General features: G+C 38.8%; 1 protein-coding gene across 3 annotated transcripts in view; it reads left to right on the top strand.

Annotated features, from left to right (window-relative positions):
• cdh12a (cadherin 12a) overlaps positions 1 to 11,450 on the top strand; it is a 58,493-nt gene extending 47,043 nt beyond the window's left edge. For 2 of the 3 annotated variants that reach the window (XM_067453678.1, XM_067453681.1), the window contains 3 exons: positions 145 to 259; positions 5,221 to 5,472; positions 10,011 to 11,449. In XM_067453678.1, coding sequence (XP_067309779.1) covers positions 145 to 259; positions 5,221 to 5,472; positions 10,011 to 10,543 — 900 coding nt within the window. In that variant the 3' untranslated portion in view covers positions 10,544 to 11,449. Of the gene's footprint in view, positions 1 to 144; positions 260 to 5,220; positions 5,473 to 10,010 lie in introns of all 3 variants that reach the window. The other variant, XM_067453680.1, reaches the window with a different exon arrangement.
• The last annotated feature ends 5,717 nt before the right edge of the window (positions 11,451 to 17,167 follow it).

The raw sequence follows: 17,167 nt of genomic DNA, 5'->3' as shown, positions 1-17,167 counted from the left end.
TCCCTTTGAGGTTTGATGAGTCAAGCACGTCAGCTCTGTCAATCAAAAAGACTATTGGTGTCTGCCAAGCACTGCTTTTACGAAATATTCAGGCTCTTTTCTGTGGTGTTTTATTCAGATCACTGTTCTGTATCTGTTCTCTAGGTGATTCAGATCATCAGCGCCACAGACAAAGACATGCCAGCTGTAGAGCACCGATTCTATTTCAAATCCCCATCACAGACCAGGAACAGAAACTTCACAATCAGGGACTATGGAAGTAAGTTGGAACATAAATCGTCACTAAAAAAGTGATTGTTCCATCCCTTTAAAGGAATATACAGTAATAAGGCAATTTTCAGCTGCCATAGAAACATGTTTACAGCAAATTACAAGGAATGAACTTTGGTGGGGGGGGGGGGGGGGTTGTCTTTATAAAGCCTAGAGAAACAGAAGAGTGAAGGAATCATTTTGAACTATTTGTTAATATTTTTGTATTACTTGCATAAACATATTTTCTTTTATTTGGATGCCTAGAATATTGAAAATGTGAACCATTTCTTGTCACTAAATTAGGAATGACGTGAATCACATAAATGCACATATTTATTTCGAAAACGGCCATATTTGAGAAAATAAGTTTAACATTTCTGTTATTTAAATTTTTGTTGCAAAACAATTGTACATGTAGGCCTTTTAAATGTTTTGCTTAACACACTGTCTTTTAGCGTTAAACTGACGCTTCCCTCATGGCCATAATAATCATTTTGACATTGATGAGCGCTGTTATGCTGCGTTCACACCGGACGCGAATCGCTCATGAAAAATCTGAACTTTGCCGCGTTAGCAAATGAGAAGCCTGCTTACTGCTGTCGTGGTGAAGTGACGGACGGGAAACCCGAGGCCAGAGTAATTTAAAAATACTACTGTTACTGTGTCATAAAATGGAGTTTTAAGAGTTTTTTCAGGCAACATGTAGTTGTTTAAAGCTCAAATATGTGGTTTATTTATTAGGAGAGCGCCTATTTGAAAATTTGATCTGGTGGTTTCGGAGGTGTGAGACCCAGGCGATCAGCGGCGACAAGCAGCGCTCAGCGCTCATCAACCCTGGCGAGAGCAGCCTCAACTTGGCTAGACCTTCTGCTGACTGCCGCTGCCTGGCAGAAGCCCCTCCCATGACGTGAATTTGCGTCTATTCACGCGTGAATGACGCGAATGGATTCAAAATGTTCACGCGTGATTTATTTGCGTCCGTTGTGAACGCAGAATTAGACCGCTGAGGCAGACTAAAAAACTGACTTTTAAAACTTTTTGACACCCTAACAACAACTTACAGAGCGCTGTGCAAGAATTTCGGACAATTTCTAATTATTGGGTGAGACTTGTCCCCCTCAATGTCTATGGCGGTTACAGCCCTGGTTTACAGAAGTTGCCCTTATAAAATCACCTGGAACATTCCTTTAAAGATGAAATGTGAAATACTAAAAGCACGATTTTTTAGACCATTCAGACGTTTTCAGATAAACTACATATTGCATTCATAGAAGTATCCACTAGGAGAACAACCCTAAACAACAAAACTAGTGCTGTAACGTAGATAGTGGTCGTATCCGAGCAGCACATCACCTCACCTCGTGATCCATTTGCCGCGTGAGCCTCGCAGCCTGCTCCCGTGCTCAGTCCCCAGTGTTCTCAGCACATGAATATCATCAACTGTGATTCACAGAGACAGGGTCACTCAGGGCTACACAGCCAAACAGGCACAAGGTGTGCTTTAATGACTCCTACCTTGTCAAGAGAAATCCCCCAGTTGCCCAGGCGTAACAAACCTCTCATGACGGGGTCAGTCGACCTTCCAGGCGAGGACAAGCGCATCTCGATGCGTTGACTCAGTGCTATGAGCACCAAGCAAAGCCCTCAACGTGAGACCAACAGGCACCTGCTGTGCTTTCAAGCTTGGTTTAAAGGGATTTTCAATTTCCTCTGGGTCATATAAACACTTGGCTAGACACTTGAATCAAAGATAGTCTAATCTGAATTTGATGCTTCAAGTTTGAATTTTTAAACTGAATTATGATAGAATTAAAGGTGCACTCAGATTTCTTTATTTTGAAGTTGTTTTATTTTACATGGATCAGTACACCACATGGGTGTCATGTTGAAATCTTGGTAACCTGTTTTTGGCCACTTTACTGATACACCCATGCTCATACAGGGCCAAAAACTTTCGGAAACTTGTTTGAATCCTGAAAGAACTGTATTTGCCACAGAAATACCACAGAAGTCTGTCAAGGTTATGTTCAGTTTGCTTTAGTTTTCATGGACATTCAGTTTGTTTTCATCAGTCACATGTGTTCCTTTGTTCTATTTCCCGCCAAAATCTGTCATCATGGACACTATCCTCATTCATCACACCTGTTCATCATTTTAGTAGGGCTGTCCTCGACCAAGGATTTAGACAATCGAATCAGAATTGTCGAATCTCTCTATGGTCGACTGATAGTCGAATCATCTATGTGTGTGAATGGGTTGGGAGGGGCACGACACTGTCAGCAGAAGGGTAAAACTATTTTTATTTTCCTTTACACACTGCACACAGCAACAACTTTTAATAAAGCGGCCAAAACTGCCTGCCAACTGACAATGGCTTTCTTATTTAGGTTTAAATAGCCTAAAAGGTAATGTGGTGGATAAACATTCATAAACCGTTTTCTCATAACATGTTAAAGCCGTGATTGAAATACAGAACATCACACAAATATATAAAAGAACATTTTGATGAATAAACCTTAAAAAATACCTGCCTAGAGAAGAAAAGAACACTTTGAGTGCGTTTTTCATGCACGTTTTGAAGCCGATTGTGCCTAAAAAAGCGGGTGAAGACATACGCGAAGCTCAGCCCCGCGCCTTAGGATCTCACTCACACCGCCACCTGACGCGCACATTATACACGCGAGCTCAATTTTGAATTGACTGACAGATGAGCTGCACGAAAGCGCTCTGTGGTGCAGCAGGATTTTAAACAACTTCCTCAGTGGCCGCGGACAGGCGCTGAATGCTGCCGTCGGTGTGTGTACACTCATTGAACGTGTTCTAATTTTAAAGGCGCGGTGCGAAGCTCAGCGCCCTTAAAGGGGTCGCACACCGATACTCAGCTCAGCGCCGCGACACGTCTTTAAAATATTGAGCACCCCCATATTGCCAAAATGGTATGATCCTCGTTTCATAACACCCTCGAAGATTCGACCGTGAGATCGGTGGTCGAATCAGGCTCCGCATATCGATGCATCGAATCTTCGACTATTCGGGGTCACCCCTACACTTTAGTTAATCATCTGTGTACTTAATGTTGCGTTCCAGGCAGGTTTTTGAGCCTGTAAGTTACGACTTCAAACCACAACTCACGCCTTTGCAGCGTTCCAGGCAAAGTAATGCCAAAGTATCAAGCCCCTGTAGCTGACAAAGAGAAAGTGAAAGTTAAAGTGCCATTTTCGGTCACACCACAGTGCCCTATACCGAGAGGGGAACCCCTTTTTTATTTCTGTTCGTTGAAGGATCCTGAAACAAATATTTGCAAAACTTCTTTCAACATACCATATGATAAGAAATGTTCCTTGAGCACCAGATCAGCATATTAAAATGATTTCTGAAGGATCATGTGAAACTGAAGACTGGAGTAATGATGCTGAAAATTTGGTTTTGCTATCACAGGAATGAATCAAATTAAATGTAAAAAAAAAAAAAAAGATACTTTTTTAACCTCATTTGTTTGCGGTGATTCTCTGATTGTTAGAGCTTTGTCTTCAGGATAATTGTAGTGTCATCACCTGGAAGTTGACATTAAATTATGTATTTTTCTAAATAGAAAACATTTATAACTGACTAATATAGCTAAGTCTCTTTTGAAATGAAATCCTTAAAAATCAGTTTCTTAATAAGATCTCCCAGAACCTTCATTAGTGTTTATCTAATGACATTGGGAAAGAAAAACTTTCAGCGTGAGTAGCTTTAGTGAGCATTATATGACTGGCCGTTGCTGTAGGCCAGTCATGTAATCGTTTGAACGGGTAACAATGCTATAAGAGCAAAAAAAAAAAAACATCCTTAGACAATATGCACAAAGAGCACTGTGGGGAACCCTCATGGTGACACTGATATTTTAAGACACAAACCGATCATTTTGTGTGAGAAATTGAGCCGTATTTATATAATTTTTTTACCTCAAAAACAACACTATATCCAACAACCTGGAACGCGTTTTACTTCCGGTCAATATTCACACTCTGGCTCGTATATCCAGAGCGTGGATATTGACCTTACCGGAAGTGAAGCGCGTGAACGCTGTTGGATATAGCGTTGTATTTGATATATATAAATGCGGCTCGATTTCTCACACAGACTGATCGTTTTGTGTCTTAAGATATCAGTGTGTCTTCATGAGCCACAGGGCTCTTTGTGCATGTTGTCTAAGCATGTTTTTGGGTTTTTTTGTTTAGGCTCTCATAGAATTTTTACCCATTCAAACGATTATATGACTGGCACACAGCAACATTTGGAGTTAAACAATTTTGTTCTACTGAAGAAACAAACACACCTACATGTTGAATGCACTGGGGGTAAGCATATGAACATCACATTTTCATTTTTGGGTGAACTGTCCCTTTAAGTACCTTGCTGAAAGAAAAAAAAGTAAAAAAAGAAAGAAAAAAAACTTTTTTATTTAAGGGGAACACATGGATTATATTTCAGCCTAAAGCTTTATCTAAGGCTACACTACCAACTAATCAATATAATTCCTCAGTTAGGATTATATTAAATGCACTCTGCAATGTATAGTCATTGGCAGAAAAGTACATATTGAGATTAAAACACTCGCCAACAGCCTGAAGTGTTGTGCATCCTAGTTTTGTTTGGACTCCAGCTGTTTCAGAGGCTCTCCTCAAAAAGGTATCAAGCTTTTCCCAGGAGTAACTCATGTTAGCTTGTTATCCCCTTAACCAGAACCACTTTTTCTGTACTTATTTCCACTTCAAAGGGAAACATTTTTCTGTTTAATTCTGGAATTAGGCCAGTCTCTGTACCTCACAAGTGCTTGTGAATTCATAGTATTTTGTCACTGAGAAATGTATGAATGGCAGGTTATGATCCCTGAGAGCACGAGTGTGATTATCACTTATCTAAGTAAAATCATTTATAGCCTCCATTAAATCTGCATTATAGATATGTTCTTTGGGTTTTCAGACAACACAGCTGGAGTGGTGACCAGGCGAGGGGGATTTCGCAGACTAGAGCAGAGCACGTACCTGGTACCGGTCATCGTGGAGGACAGCGGGTACCCGATCCGAAGCAGCACTGGGACGGTGTCTGTGCGGGTGTGTACCTGCCACACAGATGGCTCCCTCCTTTCCTGCAATGCGGAAGCCGTCTTCTTTCCCATGGGACTCAGCACTGGAGCTCTAATGGCCATTCTGCTGTGCATTGTTATCCTATTGGGTGAGTTCTTACACATGTGTCCAACAGGATACTGTGGATTATGGTAAGACAAAGAATGATGCATTCAACATGAGAAAACATAAGACAAAGAAAAAAACACGGGGTGCATTTGTGTTGTCAAGTCAAATTGTTTTTATTTTATAATTTTATTTGGCCAAAGGCTCTGCTGACAGGACACTGACAATACAGACAATCATGTTAACAAGTAAACAGGTATTTCTTCTGGGACCTATATGTCGTAGCGGTGGATTTGTATTAAAACTACACTCTAAAAAATGCTGGGATAAAAACAAACCAAGTTGGGTTGAAAATAGACAAACCCCACAGTTTGGTTGAATGTTTGGCCAATGTGCTGGGCAGTTTTATGTAACCCAACTAATGTTTAAAAATTACTAAACAGAACATTTTTAATCAGATATAGTGGTAACACTTTTGTAAGGGAAACACATTTTCACTATTAACTACAACTTTTGCCTCAATGTACTGCTAAATTATTGCTTCTTCTTCTTCTTTTTCTTCTTCTTCTTCTTCTTCTTCTTCTTCTTCTTCTTCTTCTTCTTCTTCTTCTTCTTCTTCTTCTTCTTCTTCTTCTTCTTCTTCTTCTTCTTCTTCTTTCGGCTGTTCCCTTCAGGGGACGCCACAGCGAATCATCTGCCTCCATCTATTTCTGTGTCTGCTTATTAATAGTCAGTAAAGTACTTTTTGTAGCATTGAAGTTGGTAGTGCGTAGGATTAGGAGATATAGAATAAGGTGATGAAGAGTAAGGCATTAATATGTGCTTTATAAGTGCTAATAAACAGCCAATATCCTAGTAATATGCATGCTAATAAGCAACTAGTTAATAGTTAATAACTGAACCCTAAAAAAAAGTGTTACCGACATAATTACTAGAGGCGAAAATAATAATCCAAAGGTGAACATTTATTAATAGGCAATTTAATGTTTACTTATTATTCACTTAACTTTTTGAATGTTTATTTATTTAACATAGAATTTTAAACATATTTTGGGTTCATTTTAAGCAAAACAGTAATTTTCAATAAAACATACATTTAGGCAAGGCAAGGCAAGGCAAGTTTATTTGTATAGCACATTTCATACCCAATGGCAATTCAAAGTGCTTTACATAGAAATTAATTAAAATAGTGGTAACAAATGCATGAGAAAAAAAGAATACCATATGGACGAATAAAGAATTAAAAACAAGCATAGTTAAAACAGTCGTGAAGATATAGTAATTAAAATAATAATAATAAAACCCAACTCCCAACAATTTAACCCAACTGCCAATCGCAGGGTTTGTCCATTTTTAACCCCGCATTTTTGAAGTGTAACAGATTCTTTCACCAAAAAAAACAAAAACATTCAAATGTCTTTTATACAGTGCATTACTGTTCAAAAGTTTAAGGTCGGTAAGATTAAAACGTCTCTGATGCTCACCCAGGCTGAATTTATTTGCTCAAAATTACCGCAGATATTATGTGTAATATTATTAAGATTTAAAATGACTGTTTTCTATTGTAATCTATTTTTGGATGTAATTTATTCTTGTGGTGGCAAAGCTGAATTTTCAGCATCATTACTCCAGTCTTCAGTGTCACATGATCCTTCAGAACTTATTCTAATATACTGGGCCCAGGAAATATTTATTATTATCAATTTTGAAAACATTGCGCTGCTTAATATTTTTGTGGAATCCGTGATACATTTCTTTCAGGATTGCTTGAATAAAACATTCAAAAGAACAGCATTTAGTCTTTTGTAACTTTTTTTTTTTAATTTTATTATTTTACCAAACCTTTTAATCCATCCTAGATTTAAGTGTTAAAGGGTTTTCATTAAATTCTCTCATAAATGATTTGCCCTAACCTTGTTAGACAGAGACACCCGTCAGACCTCCGTTTATCTTCGGAATACAAATGAAGATATTTTTGTTGAAATCCGATGGCTCAGAAAGGCTGAGAATAGTTTTTGTGTGCAAAAAAAAAACCTAAATAACGACTTATATAGTAATGGGCCGATTTCAAAACAAAGTTTTGAGCGGTTATGAATCAGCGTATTGATTCATGATTGTGTCAAACCACCAAACTGCTGAAATCATGTGACTTCCTAAACGGCGATCCTAATCATGAATCAATACACTGATTCATAACCGTTCAAAAGTTGTTTTGAAAGTTTTTTTTTTTGTTTTTTTGTTTTTTTTTGTTTTTGCACACAAAAACTATTCTCGTGGCTTCATAAAATGATTGTAGAGCCGCTGTAGTGAGATGGGCTTTGTAACGACGTCTTTAGTGCCTTTATGGGTCTTGAGAGAGGAAATGACATTGGTGTCAATGAAGGCCTTTCTCAGCCATCGGATTTCAACAAAAATATCTTAATTTGTGTTCTAAAGATGAACGGAAGTCTTGCGGGTGTCGAACGACATGAGGGTATGTAATTATTGAAAACATTTTCATTTTTGGGTGAACTAACCCTTTAATTTTGTTTAATGACTTGAAACGTTTGGACATTAGTGTAGAGACTGGAATACTCTTCAAATAACTTCACAGAATATTTGCATTGTACTTAATTTACAATGAAGCGCTTTTTTTTTTATCATTATGCAAAACATAAACATATTTAAGATATGTTAAAGGTGAACTTTGTTGTATTTTTGCAGTAAAATATCCAAAAACCACTAGGCCAGTGTTATATATTTTGTTCAGATGAGTACTTACAATACCCCAAATGTTTCCAACTATTTGTAAATTGTGAGAAAATTGCTATTTTAACTAAGGACCGGGAAGTGTCAGCATAGCGTTTAACCGAGTCGCATGTCAATCTCGTCATATCTGTGTTACCCTCGGTTTATTTCTGCAGAAGCGCTTTTCTCTTAGCAGTGTGAACAAGTCACAGAATAACGTCATAACATCATTTTAAACACACTTAAATGTATCTAATATTATAAACAGAGCTGCTTTACCTTCAGAAGAGTTTCAATCATGACTGGAAAAAGCAGAAATGCAGGCGCCCGGCGACTGTGTCCTTTCCCGTCATAATAAAAGTCCTGGTGTGTTTGTATAACAATCGCTCCAGCGGCCGTACTAAGCTCCACAACACACTCGGTCCTGCTCTGCTTTACACTACAGTAACGTTAATAACCGCATCCATGAACTCCATGCGCTAACACTTGCCGTCATCAAACTACGCCTTTGTTTAAAATAGGCGACCTCCGGTGGACGGAAAGTTGCATAGTACACCTTTAAATGCTAGCAATGAAATTAACCTTTGCAAAACACAAGAGTATTTTCAAAACCCTTTCGGAAAAATATTTTTTGTTGTTGTTGTCAATAATAGCAGAGTGCTATTAAGAGCAGATGTGAAATGTGGAAATGACTTTCCCAAAAAAAAGGACTTGTTTTGTGATGCATGTAAATACCTTGTAGCAAACAGTGCATAAAAACGTTGTTAGTGGACAAATAAAAATAATAATAAAATAAAATTATATATATATATATATATATATATATATATATATATATATATATATATATATATATATATATATATATATATATATATATATATATATATATATAGTGTATACAGTATATAAATATATAATACATTGATTTATATATTTATATATACTTATATATTGATAAGATTTCTCTTGACAACATATATATATATATATATATATATATATAGTGAGGATATGAAAGTGTGATTTTATAAAAGCCAAAGTGCCCATAATTAAAGAACCACCTATTTAAACATCAACGCATTAAGTATGGAATGTGGCAGGTTATGATCCCTATAAAAAGGAAGAAAAAAAAAAGAGCAGTAATGGAACAGGAGTACTGAGATAGAATTGCAATAAAAACGCCGTATTGCAATAATAGGTAAGTGAATTCTGTAGGCAGTGCAGTGAAGTTATGTGCTTTGACTTCATATTTTCATTTGCCAGCGTTATGAGGGGGAATAAAAGATTCCTATATATGGCGACCACTTGGGGGAGCTGATGCAAAAATAATGATTTGAGTGTGATAAGTATTATGTCCTAAAATACAATAACAACATGAGGAAACCTTCACCTAATAACACATGCCGCATGATTTGGCCAGATTTTCCCTTCTGCTTCATCTGAAAGTGTGCATTTTTAAGGCTAATCTTTAATTCTCGCTGCAGAGCCCGTGCCTCCCCGTCTCTTTCTCTTGCGTCTTTCTTTGAGTGGGGCGAGCGAGTGCTGTCTGCCTCAGAGGAGGGAGATGAAAGCTCAGAAACTCTACCTCCCCTCCTCTCACGCAACCGAGGCACTACGATGTTGACAGACAGCATGTCAAAACTGCATTATGGCTACCCCCGGGCTGCCGTTCTCTTTAGTCTCGTTTTGAAACCCCACGTCAGGACAAAAAAAGAAATCAGCTAATGGCCCTGGAACATATGACCACCCCTTTTTCACTAGTCTGTTGTCACTTAAATATTGTCCTGTACTGTATGTGTGTCAACGTGCGTTACGTCACAAAACAAGTTATGTGCCCCTGGTGTTTTGCAGTGATGGTGGTGCTCTATATGGGCCTGAGAAAACACAAGAAGAAGGACACTCTGATGTCTTCCAAAGAGGACGTCCGGGACAATGTGATCCACTACGACGACGAGGGGGGCGGGGAAGAGGACACCCAGGCCTTCGACATAGGTACGTTACGCAATCCCAAAGGCATCAAAGAGACAGCGCAGCTGCGAAAAATAAGACCGGAGGACGAGCCTGATCGGGCTAGTGCGTGCGTGTCCAACGAGGACAGCGAGGACATCAGAGCCTACATCCATCACTGTCTTCTAGAGAACTCCACACCTCCGTATGACTCTCTGGTCACGTATGCATATGAGGGACAAGGTTCGGTGGCAGAGTCCCTCAGTTCCATTGAGTCTTGGGTGCTCGAACCCAAGGAGGATTACAGAAATCTCTGTGACTGGGGTCCTCGCTTCAAAACGCTGGCTGGAATATTTAAAGAGCATGATGAGTGTAAGGCCACGGAGAAGGTGGAAAACGAAGCACATGCTGAGGCTCTTAAGGACAGACTGGACTGAGAATATTTTAAGGAGCTCTGTGAAAAACAGATTATTTGTTTCAGGAATGGCACTTGAAGGGATCGTTCAGACTAAATTGAAATGTGTCACTATTTACTTACTTTCATGCCGTTCCAAACCCGCATGACTTGCTTTCTTCTGTGTAAAGGTGCAGTCGCATTTGAACATTTTCAAAGAGAATTTGTCAATGGTGTAACAATGCATGAAGGACGGCTCACACAGAAGTCACTTTAAAACTAAGCAGCTTTCTGGTTAATGCGGCCAATCTGTTTAACCAAAATAAACCTGTTGCGAAATCTGCATGGGGAAATCTTTTGCCGACACATTAAATCATATGGATTGGATTCTGAGGGAAATCACTGTAATTCAACTGTGAAAATTTGCTGAATGGTAGTAGACGTGGCTGCACCTTAAAAAGGTTTTTGTCCATACAATGAAAGTCAGTGGGGACAGAATGCTGTTTTGGGCCCCATTGGTTTTGAATAAATGGACAATAACAATTGAAACTATCTTCCGCAGAAGAATGTCAGTTGAACAGGTTTGGAATGACATGAGAGTGAGCAAATGTTGGAAGTCCTGGCTAGAGAAGGACACACTGACAAGGCTGGCTATTTGCCTTTCCTATACCTCATGCTTAGTTTAAACTCTTCTATTCATTGTTTAGGGCAAAACGTGGAACTGTAATTTTTCTGATTGCATTTTAACATCTCTTTTATACTTCTCTAAGTCAAAGAACAAAAAAAAAAAACTCTTTGAAATAAAAAGTGCCTCATGGACTGCTTTGTTTGACTTTCAACAGGTGACATTGTATTTGCAATGATCCAAGCAACAGAATTCTATAAGATCTGTGTACATGGACTAATAAGACAAATAATAGGATAAATACCACATTCAAAAAAAAAAAAAACACAAAAAAAAAACAAGCTTCACCCTGCTGGCTCTCCTTACAAACATATTTACCAGCACTTAGCAGGAATTCTGCCAAGCCAATGGCCAGGACGTCACAGCCAGTCCTTTCCACAGATGCCCCATGAACACATCTGTTTGGATCGCCCTCAATGACTAACCCCAAACTGTGCTGCTTGCTTCCATGGTGATCGAGCCCCTCCAGCCCTCTTCTTACTGTCCTATGGGTCTCTGCCACTAGTTTGATAGCCACCGGCTCTATGTGCCTGCTGTCTTCCTGTCTAACTGTCGTGGTGCAGCCCCGACATCACCCTACAGCGATTCATTAGAGCTGCGGCTTGCACTGGGACAGATGATTCCAGTGTGTGTGTGTGTTGGTCAGCCCAATTTTGATTTACCTTTTCTATCAGCTTTTCTGATAGAGGAGCTAATGAGACCTCTTTGTCAAAGTTATCAAAAGAGAATATGAAAGAATCTCGTATTTATTATTATTATTGAAGATATTGTATAAACTTGTGTCTATAACAAACTCAAATGGAGACTTTGCACAATAAAGTTATTATGTTTGTGATAGATGCTCTTTGCCTTTTCCCTACTTGGTTCAGATTAGATTAGCCTGTTACATACCACAGGTCTACGCATATTTTTATACCAGTTTTATAGATTACATGTTTTTAAATGTTAATTATTATAAAACATGTTCTAATTGTATGTCAAAATGTGGTAAACATGTTTTTTGTTGTTGTTTTTTTAAATGTTTATTTCAGTGATTTAGAATTAAGCTTTGTATATAAACTGGGTAATTAATGTAGTAGAAATTTGAAATTATTTTTGAATTTGGTGCCTTCTAGACTGAGAAAAGACAGAAAATGTGTTTTTGTCTCATGGGGATGAAAGACAACAACTCCCAGAATGCACTTACTTCACTGCCCTACGAGGCCATTCCGAAAGCCGCCGCTACTGGATCACTTTCTCACCATGTTCATTTTCATGAAATCATTTGAGTTAGAGAACAGACACTACAATAAAAACTGAACGTATCTGTTCAATAACGCGTGCGCGTCACAACACAAACGCAGCAGGAGTCAGATTACGATCAGGAGAGCTAAGGTGAGCGCGGCCGCGGCATACATTCACAACGTGTGTTCATTCTGGCGCGTTTTCAGTTCATGCCTTTGGAAGCGAAACTTTTTAAAGAAAAGTTAAAACATTCACTTTGCTCTGCACCGCTCCGTTTACATGAATCCCCCATCTGCCCTAGCCGAGTGCTGTGAGTCCATGGACGGGTTGAAAACATGCGGAAATAGCGCACAATCTTTCGAATATACTCCTGGGTTTCTACTGATACAAAGCCATATGCTAAATTGCTGAAGTAACCCTTTAAATAAGCCTCTTATGGCTCATTTCCACCGATCGGTGCAGTATGGTTCGGGACCGTAAACCCTGATCCGGCTTGCATTTGCACCACCAACAATACGCTTATGATAGGAGTGATATATATATATATATATATCACTCCTATTATATATATATATATATATATATATATATATATATATATATATTGTGACGAAGCGACTGCCTCTCCCACATGATCAGCGCCACCCCGTCTTTGAAATCGCCGCCCTTCACCAGGTTCCCGACTGGTGTGGGTAATAGAGAGAGGAGGGGAGCTGAAACTACTGAGAATTGAAAAATGGCTGTGAGTGATGAGGCACACCTGAGTATCATGAAGCCTCATCACCGCCACTGTTAAATGCTAAGCGTGCCTCTCTCCAGGAGGCCGGCCTCTCCCCTTGTGCATGCACGCTGGTGTCCTCGTAGGTCCATGAAGGGAGGGCGGAGGGACTCCCCCTGCCGTCCAGGATGGAAGTGCTCACGTAATGCCGCTGACGGGCTAGTATGCCGAGCCGCTCTTCCCCTCGATGTCCGCAGCTGAAGAGGATGAGCCGCCGCATCGAAGCCGCTGCCCCTCGCGCCTCGGACCAGGGTGAAGTGTGTGCGACCGCCGGACCCCGCCCCTTTCCTGGACCCATTCTGTCCACTCACTACCCTTCCGAGACGATGTAATGTTGCCCCGAGGACACCAGATCCCCTAGCCTGACAAGCCAGACCCACATCAAGATGTTTGGTCTGGAAACTCACCATAGACAGGGCTCAATCCGAGGGGCGGGATAAACGGTTGTCTTTCAAACTCCCTCTGCACGCGATAGGATAGCGCTACCACCAACCAGAGCAACGAAAGTGAAACAGAGCTTGTTGATAGATTAAACATTCGCCGTATCCGGTCGGCTAAACTCCGAACACATCTTCCCTTTTTAAGAATGACTTCAGTGCCGTTCTTTGTTCTTTTCTCAGAGAAAAGCTTAACTCCAAGTCTTCCAGGATCGCAGTCAAAGCTGATTCGAAAGACCGCCGCCGTTCGCCAGTTTCTGTGTTTACTAGAAGCACGCAAACGCAACTCGGCTGTCGTCATTATGGCCCCGCCCGCCGACTCTATACATGATGTGATTATATATTATAATTTATTTAGGGAGTAATTGCAATACATACAATACAGGCCTGTAACAACCATAGACAAAGAGGGGAACAATCCCCCCGAATCAATTAATTTTCTCTTTTTTTTTATATATGCACACATTCACTTTTATTTTTATCTGTCTGATATGTAAACATGTAAAACATTTCTTGTCTCGTCATTTTCAATTAGGATTTATATAAATAAATCATGTCATATATTCAGTTAAAAACTGAAATTTCAAGGGGGGTGGGATTTGGCAATTTCTAATTATTTGGGGGGACTTGTTCCCCTTAATGTCTATGGCTGTTATGGCCCTGTATTGCATTATGCCCTAAAAAGTAACTGAATGAGTTACTTTTTATGGAAAGTAATATGTTGTGTTTCTTTTGAGTTTTCTCACATGGGCTGGGCAAAAAAATAAAAAAATAAAAGCATATATATATATATATATATATATATATATATATATATATATATATATATATATATATATATATATATATATATATATATATATATATATATATATATATATATATATATATTGGCAAATGTAACTTTCACACCAAAAGTTAAACAAATAAGCCTCAGGCTGAAAAAAAAATGCAATTTCAGCTGTGCACAGGAGTAGGACACAGGTGAGAAAAGTTCAACACTTTTAGAAAGAAAGAAATGTAAACATGATGTTTATCTAAAATAATTTTAGCTTATTGTCAATGCTTTAAGTGGGAGGGGAAATGCCAGTACACTCACTGGCTGGCATATGCAAATTAATTTTAATTAATTCACTTTAAAAAAGTGTTCCAAACGCCACTTTGAGCACTTATTGCATTGAACCTGATCATCAAAGGTCAGCAGCAAAGAGATAATAAAGTGAGATTAAATAGGTATATTAATGTGAAGTATATTTGTATAATAAAATGTAATTATTGCAGGATTGCATAATATTTGCATTTCACAGTTTTTATCCATTTTTAGGAATACTGCATCTGTTTTTGTGAAAGTGAGATGAGTAAATGCATGTTCGCATGTAGTCTAGATCTACAATAACCATAATGTACAGCGCACACGACACCTCTGCACTTTACTCACGATGTCTCTCAACATGGGGACAGGAGAGATGTCAGTCGATCAATGGGAAAACAAAGTAATTTGCATTACTTATTTAAAAAAATGTAGATATTTTATTGTAAATAATGTTACTTTACTTATTACTTGGGGGGGGGGGGGGGGTTTGATTACGTAACCTGCATATTGGAAAAAATATTACTAACATGAATTAGATGAAATCTAATTTATATGTGCAACCTAAAACTAAAAGTGACGATAAACTGGCTACATTCTCTGGATTCAGTCAGACTGTTTAAATCAACTTAAATCAAGCTCAGCAGATATATTTTTACATCTGATTTTGTTGAAGCAGTGTCAGGCCAGACTCTACTCTACCTTACTGTAAACAGTATTTCCTTAACAGGTTTACATTATATAAAATGGACTCTGCTAAATCTGTGAATGCCGTAACCTGTTATTGGGTGTTTAAATAAATACACATTGCTTCCATGTGTGGTGTGAAAGCACTTGTGGTGTGCCAGTATTTCACACCTCACTCTTTCATTGCTAATTTTAAAAGTTACAAATACTGAACGTATCGATCTTAGTTCATAGTGCATGGCCTTATGTATAACCTGCATGAAGGCAACAACAACAAAAAACATTGCAGAAGGCATGCCCTTCATAAAACATTTTTCAATTCCTTTCCTTTTTATCATAACAGAATATGTTTGTGCTCTCGCAGTCCAAAGAGGACATCTTACTCTACTAAGTATTGAGAAAGATGACTTACCTTCAGTTTTAGGACCTGCTAATGCACATAGAAATGTCAAGTAGATTCTAAATGTCAAGTTCTAAGTCTTATTGTAATGAGCCAGATAAAGCCGAACTTTAATTGTGCTGTTAAGTCATGAATTTAATACAATAAAGCAAGGATGATTTTAGCTTTTGACAGATCTTGCTCCCCAAAGGTCATGAGTATTTGTCTCTTATCAACATCTTGTTAAATTGTCCCTCTGCTAATGTATTACTGTCTTAATATTTTTAAGAAATATTCATTTTCTAGCACTAATAAACAAACATAATACCCAACTAATAATTTATTAACTTTTAATAAAATTAAATATACACTATTTTTTGCACACACTTTAATGGCATCCCGATCTTAATCTGTAGGGTTTAATGTGGAGTCTGGCCACTCTGCAGCTATAACACCTTCAACTCTTCTGGGAATACTTTCCACAAGGTTTAGGGGTGTGTTTATAGGAATAGAAGCGCATTTGTGAGTTCAGACACTGGTGCAGTCTCCGCTCTAATACAAAGGTGTTCAATTGGGTTACGGTCAGCTCCTCCAAACCAAACTCGCTCATCCATGTCTTTTATGGACATTGCAATGGTGCGCAGTCATGTTGGAACAGGAGATGGCCATCCCCAAACTATTCCCACAAATTTGGGAGCATGAAATTGTCCAAAATGTCTGTAATGCTGAAGCATTAAGAGTTCCTTTCACTGGAACTAAGGGGCCAAGACCCTAGAATATTTAATGAGGACATTTCACAAATGGACACATTACACAGGTGACAACCTATCACGGTAGCACGCTTGAGATCCTGAGAGCGACCCATTCTTTCACAAATGTTTGTAGAAGCGTCTGCATGCCTAGTGCTTGATTTTATACACGTGGCCATGGAAGTGATTGGGACACCTGAATTCAATGATTTGGACAGGTGTCCCAATACTTTTGGCAATATATTGTATATTACTTCAGCGATTAGCATATGGCTTTGTATCAGTAGAAACCCTGGAGTATATTCAAATGATTGTGCTTCTCCCTCTCATATCCCCCTGAGACAAGAGATTTATGCATTTTATTTCTGGAAAAATTCCTCCCATGACGCAAATATCATCAATTTGCGCCATCGGAGGAATTGTTGACCAGAGGCTAAAGACTACAGCCAGCAGAGGGAGTCATTTCCGCATGTTTTCAACTGGTGCGTGGGGGATGGGAGATCACACAGCATTTAGCTTGCAGCTGCAGCCTCAGGCATTCATGTTTAAACGGTGCGGCCAGCAGAGCAAAGTAAGTCTTTCAACTTCTCAAACTAATTCCTATGAAAGTTAAGCTTTCAAAGGCATGAACTGAAAAC

This window comes from Pseudorasbora parva, chromosome 9 (genome assembly GCF_024679245.1).
Source record: "Pseudorasbora parva isolate DD20220531a chromosome 9, ASM2467924v1, whole genome shotgun sequence".
NCBI classification, from domain to species: Eukaryota; Metazoa; Chordata; class Actinopteri; order Cypriniformes; family Gobionidae; genus Pseudorasbora; species Pseudorasbora parva.
The sequence above is the reverse complement of the archived record's forward strand: the minus strand, read 5'-3'. Positions and strand labels throughout refer to the sequence as shown.